This window comes from Electrophorus electricus, chromosome 22 (genome assembly GCF_041902795.1).
Source record: "Electrophorus electricus isolate QZ-2024a chromosome 22, ASM4190279v1, whole genome shotgun sequence".
NCBI lineage: Eukaryota > Metazoa > Chordata > Actinopteri > Gymnotiformes > Gymnotidae > Electrophorus > Electrophorus electricus.
In genome coordinates this window covers 13,392,501-13,400,000 of record NC_137518.1, presented here as the reverse complement: position 1 = coordinate 13,400,000, position 7,500 = coordinate 13,392,501, and the positions used below count along the sequence as shown (strand labels likewise).

General features: G+C 45.9%; 1 protein-coding gene across 4 annotated transcripts in view; it reads right to left on the bottom strand.

The window, feature by feature from the left end:
- ptprga (protein tyrosine phosphatase receptor type Ga) overlaps positions 1-7,500 on the bottom strand; it is a 201,662-nt gene that overhangs the window by 143,764 nt on the left and 50,398 nt on the right. For 3 of the 4 annotated variants that reach the window (XR_014119319.1, XM_035520277.2, XM_035520278.2), the window contains exon 2: positions 7,304-7,396. The exons of the other annotated variant lie outside the window; for it this stretch is intronic. Coding sequence is in view for 2 of the 3 variants with exons in the window: in XM_035520277.2 (XP_035376170.1) it covers positions 7,304-7,396 (93 nt within the window). In the remaining variant the exon portion in view is untranslated. The remainder of the gene's footprint in view (positions 1-7,303; positions 7,397-7,500) is intronic. 4 annotated transcript variants of the gene reach the window in all.

Sequence of the window (7,500 nt, the reverse complement as noted above, 5' to 3'; positions counted from 1 at the left end):
CCCTCTCTCCGTCTCTCTCCCTCTCTCTCTGTGTCTCTGTCTCTCCGCACACGGACGCGCACGCAGACGGTCATATTTGCATTCGCATTGTGATGAACACATCGAGAGAAACGGCAGGACTGGAACAGAGGCTCCTGGGTGTGTGTGTTCTCTGCCTCGTCGGGAGCTAACCAAACAATGCAAGGGTGTGTGACACAGACCTCCCAAACACAAACAAACCCAGCAGGCAGAGACAAGAACAGCCAAGATGTGTGTGTGTGTGTGTGAGAGAGAGAGAGAGAGAATGAGTCAGTGTGACGAGAGGAACGAGAGACTATAAAGGAGAGGACAAGCTCTGTCATTAGCATACCCAGTCAGGCACGGTTTCCTGTCTCATTATACCATGCTGGTTTCGCCTGTCTCTTTCCAAACATGCAGCTACTTTGGCACGTGAGTTCCAGTCAGTTCAAGGTGCTTTACTGGCACGACAAATCAGGGCACATTTGTGTGGCCAACGCAGCTAAAGGCTGGGTTACAGTGTCTGGGAACCAGAAACCCAACACTGTAAAAATGCTGAAAGCTCTTAAGACATGGATGGTAAGTGCATTAGACACTGCAATTTGGCAAATGGAACAAAAAGGAAAAGACAGACAGACAGACAGACAGACAGACAGACAGACAGACAGCTGGGAAAGAAGGGTGGGGTGGGGCAGGAAGGGCGGGGATTATTATGAACTCCGCCCCCCACTTCTGATGTCATCAGTGCTAATTAGTGGCATAATCAAAGACAAGTATTCCTATCAAAAACATGTTTTAATGGAATAAAATAAATCGCCGATGTGAAGAGGAGAATGGCCGCCAAAGACAGAAGTGCTAATGCACCTTATTACAGCGTGATATACGCGAGGTTTCAAAAATCAAGGACAATTCATCAAAGCTGGCCTTCTATTAATTGAATCAGTCAGTCACAGGAGTCCATGAACACACTCACTAAGATCATGTTTAATAGAAGGGAAACGTGAAGTGTGAAAGGACCAAGCAATGACTTTGGTATTCGCTTTTTGATACTAGATATGAGATGTTTGATAAATGACAATTTCTGTGCCATATTCTGTCCTCTAAATGTTTGTGGCCTGATCTGCTGAGTTGTTCAAGCACGTAGGATGAACACACAAACAAACACACACACAACCCTTTTGATTAATTACACATAACTATTTTACATGAGGGCTAGCTTGTTTGCATAAAAGCTAACATCTGGTAGAGGTCAGCAACTCTGTGGTGAGGCGGGGCCTATGACTACAGGGATTCTGATTGGCTGAGGCATAGTAGAGGCTGATATTAATGTTCACGCCCTGGCTCCCGGCAGCACGACCGAGGAAACTGGCATTAAAAATTCTATTTTCCCCCAAAAGGAGCCAGAAGCAACACCTCCACCCAAACATCCACCCAACCTCCACCCACTCAACTGGGAGTGGTGGGCTATAGGTCAGGGCTTTTTCAAACACATAAAAAAAAAAAAAAAAAAAAAGGCCTTCATAGAGACAACATATCAATTTCCATCTCCGTGTCTTGTCACAAAGTGGAGCTGTAAGGATGACAGCGCTCCATTTAGATGGCGTATCCTTGGCAAAAGTGCACACGTGGGCCGCTGTGAAAGCACTACTCACCACGTCCGCCAGCTTTTAAATTAAACCTCATCTTCTATTAATACCAGCAGCGCTGAGACCACAATGAACTTAAAAATGAATAACCAGAGAAAAAAACAGAGGTTAGCTACTCCTTAGAATGCTATTCTGGTGGTTAATATATTTATGTATATGTAAGCACTTAGTGTACTGTTTTTATAAAATATATATATATATACACACACACACACACACACACACACACACACACACACACACACACACACACACACACTTTTCTTGCAAAGTTGATGAAGGTTCTTTGTTTGTCCTGTTTTTCTGGAAACCTTGTGTACTAAAATTCCTTTTACAATCTATCTCTCACTATCTATTTATATACATATATAATATTAAATATATACTAATATATTTATGTTTGCATCATATGTATATATATAAAATGCTAAATGTATCCATATAAAGACATAGATTTTAATTTATAAATATATACTATGAAATCTGAAGGATTCCTCAAAGCTATTGGGGGAGTGACCAACCTGTCTTTATGTTTGGACTGTTTTCCAGTAAGGCTGTATTGATCTTGATCGTGTTTCACAGGTCTGATGGAGTCTGCCGTTGGGAAGTGCTTAAAAGCCACATGGCATTAACTATTACGAGCCACTTGCTTTACGTCTAGGGCAGGAACCTGGTCTAGGGTCAGTCTCCTCCGTACTTCATGTGGACCTTAGCCATAACCATCTAACCGGAGATCAACAGTTCTGTGAATGACAGAGCTTCACAGATGTGAGATGCCTCTCTCTTCCAAAGTTGATATTCCTCCATGCCATTTAATTGCTAACTACATTTTCTGGCTGTGTTACATTATGCTGAAACGTAACAGTTACTGATGTATAAATTGCTTGAGATAATTTCACGCAGCCTAACTCTTCAGCAAACAACTAATCAATAACAATAAGCCTCTCCACTCTGGAAACGTTCATTTGCTTCTCAGACAGACGCTGGTGTTCCTCTCCCGAGCACACGGCCTGGATACAGAGTGCATAGCGACCAACACCGGGTCACAGCACCACAACCATGCAAATCCAAGCCCAAAACGTGGCCAACTGAGGGCGGGAACAGAAGCTGAACAGGACGTAGGGGGGTTAATAGTGAACTACACTCAGGGAGCTCCTGGGGTTCAGTTGCACCAGCAGTACAACTCTCACCATCATACATTTCTGGGTGTGACTTTAAGATGGTTGCACCAACTGGTCAGAAACTGATTTTTCCCCCCCAAGACCCAGCGTAAAGTTTACACCAAGCTGGGAGCAGGCGTAAAGTCGGATTCCTTTTGCTATGGTAACGGCTTTAAACGTAAAAAGGCAAGTTGGCCATGCCGCAGAGCTGAAAGACTTAGTAGACTGTTTGACGTCTTCTTTTAATATTTGTTATTGCAGGTTAGTGAGTGCGGCTTTGTTTAGAGGCCAGTGTGGCTTTATGTAAACTATATAAATGTAAACTAATTAAACTGCTTTACTGTTTTGCTCTCGGTAAAATTACCTGGCAGGTTTTGTTTTGCTTTCTAGTTTGTAGGACAGTGGGGAATATCAGACTAGCTCGGCACGGTAAGTAGGAGGAGCCGGTTTGCTTAGTAGTACCGCAAGTTGCTTAGCAACCGTCACTGTTCCTACGAGCGGTCATACGTTGCTCCTAGGTGAGACATTGCTTGGTGTAGCAGATTTAAACTCTCTGAGACAGACAGACCAGTTTAGTAGTTACGACCATCCTGTTCATGCGACTGGCTTTACCCAGCCTGAGATTCCACCAGCGCTCCAGCGGACTTAGACTTAGAGGGAATAATATAGGAGGTAAAGTGGACCTGGAGTGTGTGTGTGTGCGCGTGTGTGTATGTGTGAGTGTATGTGTGTGTGGGCGTGTGTGTGTGTGTGTGAGCGTGTGTGTATGTGTGTGTGGGCATGTGTGTGTGTGTGTGTGAGTGCGTGTGTGTGAGTGTATGCGTGCGTGTGTGTGTGTACGCGTGTGTGAGTGTGTGTGTGTGTATGTGTGTGTGAGCGTGTGTATGTGTGCGTGTGTATGTGTGCGTGTGTATGTGTTCGTGTGTGTGAGTGTGTGTGTGTATGTGTATGTATATGTGTGTGTATGTATATGTGTGTGTGTGTGCGTGTGCGTGTGTGCGTGTGTATGTGTGCACGTGTGTGTGTATGTATATGTGTGTGTGAGTGTGAACAGGTGCCTCATTGAAAAAAGAAAGAAAAATAAGTGGTGGGGCAGGCAGGCAGTAAGAGTGGATCATCTGCTGAGTTCATTAAGAAAGCCTTGAGGACAGAGCAGGCATCATCTGTGCTCGACTACTGGTGCTGGCAACCAGAGTAGAGGCAGTGTTAGTGAGCACAGGAAAGGAGGCAGATGTACATGCCTCTAAACACACACACACACTCACACACACACACACACACACACTCACACACACACACACACACACTCACACACACACACACACACACTCACACACACACTCACTCACACACTCACTCACACACACACGCGCCCACACACACACACGCACGTCCACGCACACACACAGACACAGACACACATATATATACACACACATGCATGCACACAAATATAGACACACACACACACACACACACACACACACACACATATTTATACACACACACGCACACATGCACGTACACACACACACATGTACACACACACACACACACACACGCGCCCACACACACACACGCCCACACACACACGCACGCATACACACATGCACACACACACGCACACATACGCACGTCCACGCACACACACAGACACAGACACACATATATATACATGCACATGCATGCACACAAATATAGACACACACACACACACACACACACACACACACACATATATTTATACGCACACATGCACGCATACACTCATATGCATGCACACACACACATACACACACACACACACACACACACACACACACACACACACACATACACACACATGCGCACACATGCGCACACACATATAGGCACACACACAAATACACACGCACACATATATATACACAGACACACACACACAAACAGACAATGGGATGATCTCTAATGTTTCCACAGCTCAAGTTAAGCTCTCTTAAGCTTCCTGTGAGTAAAGTACGTAAACAGGGGGACGTAGCAGACAGAGGTCCTTCATCGGCTGTGCAAGCACAGTGATTCTGGGTTGGTAGGAGGAGGAGCTGCATATATAAAATTAATATTGTTGATTCTGTATAACACAAAGAACTTGGTGTCCCCAAACTGAAGTAGACCACAGTTCTTCAATTGTGGCAAAAGCAGAGGACAGCAACCCCACCCGGATCTCGAACCCAGGACCTCCAGGCGATAAACACACACCTGATAAAGGGGGCACAGCCAGAGAACCCAGTCCACCTGTGTGAAGAGATGACCCCCAGTGCCACAAAAACCGTTCACTTTATGCCTTACTGACTTTTATTTAGTTTTCTTTACATTCTCTGGTCTATGTGCGTCATCTGCGAATTTCCACAGTAGGTCACAAAATTCCAAAGAAAATTCCCATTTAATTTTTAATACTCATGAATAATCAAATCTAAGCAAACCCACAAAAATCAAGATTTGACTGTATGTATGTGGTGTGTGTGTTTATGTGTGTGTAAACAGACGACGTACTATACTAACTGATCTGTTGTGTTCTAGTGATTTTGGTTTATTGAGAGGTTATAATCTTTTTTTTCCCCCATTTTATTTCCTGTTCCAGGGTCCCCCCCACGCCGGCCCCACTCCTGCACAGAGGTGTAAAAAGACCCGTCTGGCATTTTATTTATATATAATCAAGATTATGATTTTAACCACCGTCAGCTTAACATTCACTTATCCAGCTGTCCGGCTCCCGGTCGCCTACAGTAAACGTCCGGGCCGTTGTCGCTCAGACCTCGCTTACATCCCAGCTCGTTAAACATGCACTAATCCCATCTTCCCCATCTCTCTCGGCCAATAAACATTCTCTATCTCGCCATCTTCCCTCGGCTCTGCTGTCAACAACCGCATGCTCTCTGACTACCAGCCCCTGGGGAGCTGCTTTCCACGCCGGGTGGAGGGGGCTGTTAGCCCCGAGTGTGGCCCTCCGGCTGGGTGAGCAGGACACAGTCATGGCCCCCCAGCAAGGGCCCGGTCACTCCGAGCCCTGCCCTAATTACAGACCATCAGATCAGGTTGGATGGCCATTACGTGCGAAAGCTCCTCCACCCTCAGGCGCTAATTGGCACCTGCCCGGTTTCACACCGACGTGATCGCAGCCCGACATGTGAACATGCATGCGAAAATGCACCACATACCACAAAACGTGCAGCGAAAAAGTCTTGTGTGCACACATATCAAAGAAAATACTAAAATGGTTCTTGATGCAAAAAGCCCTCACACAAGAGATTTATATAACACAGCTCACACACACACACACACACACACACACACACTCTCATCATCAGGGAAATAGAAGGTTTCCCCAACCCTTGATATTTACTCTGTATGCATTATATTTCTGCCCCCATCAAAGTGTAATGGGCTTCATTACATCAGTGGCTTATGTAATGCAGTGGATCTACGTAATGGAGTCGCTGGAGCTCTTCACATTGGCCTATTATGGCGGGAGGGGGGTGTCAGACAAAGTGTGTGTGGCCTCTTTGGGAGGTGTAGCCTCTTTGGGAGGTGTGGCCTCTTTGGGAGGTGGGGCCAGGTTCAACTTGCAGTGCAGATATCATGCAGGGATCATCGGGGCAAGAAAAATGTATTAATAAAATAAAATAAAGTTATAAAGTGAAATCGTCGGGTTTTCACCTGGCTTCCACAGCAGGCATGGGTGGAGGCCTCCGGCACCTACACCACCCTGACTACGGCCTGTGGAGTGGTGGGGATATTTAAACAGATGAAATAAAGATCATTTATGGCTGTGGGCTTGGACGCACAGTGAAAGATTAATGCTCCTCTGCAAATCCTGCTTGGAGGGACAGGACGAGTCACTTTTTCTGGGCAGGGACATTCATAAAGAGAAAAGCCAGGAGATGTCCTGAGGCAACGGGGTTGCAGGAGACACAAGCGAAGAAGAGAGGAGGAGAGGTTGAGGAAGAATAAGGAAAACAGGAAGTGTTAAACCAAACCTAGAAACTCGAGTGGTACAATTAACCGACAGACCATAATTAACTGACACATAAAAAAACCACCCCCAATCCACTAAAGAAATTCTTCAGCAGTGAGAACAGGGGATGGGTGCTGCCGATGCTAGCCTCCAGCAAAGCTCAGAACCTCCTCTGACAGGAATGCCAATCAAGGATGAAAACTCCACAGCTCAGTTCAAAGTGCTGGCATCTTTTCACACTCCTCTCTGCTGGGAACGCAGCTAACAGGCGGGAAAATACAGGGATGCAGGAGAAACGGCAGCAGTCATGTTGTGGTGTGAAGACTAGCTGTCATCCGATGAGGAGACTTTGGTATTTAAAAAAAAAAAAAGGTCCAATTTGAATGGTTACACATAACTTCCACACACAATGTGTGTATCTGTGTTCAGGTGCACGTGTTTGTGTACATGTGCATGCGTGTGCATGTGTGTGTGTGTGTGTGTGTGTGTGAGTGTGTGTGTGAGTATACCTGAGTATGCCCAATAGTTCTCCTCCGTGGCTCTGCGGTGCCTGTCTCCACTCACTCTGCCATGCTGCTCCACCTGGTCTCCTCCAGAAGGTGCTGACAGGAAGAGCAGAAGAAGGTTATGACTCACACACACACACACACACACACACACACACTCACACACACACTCACACTCACACACACACACACACACACTC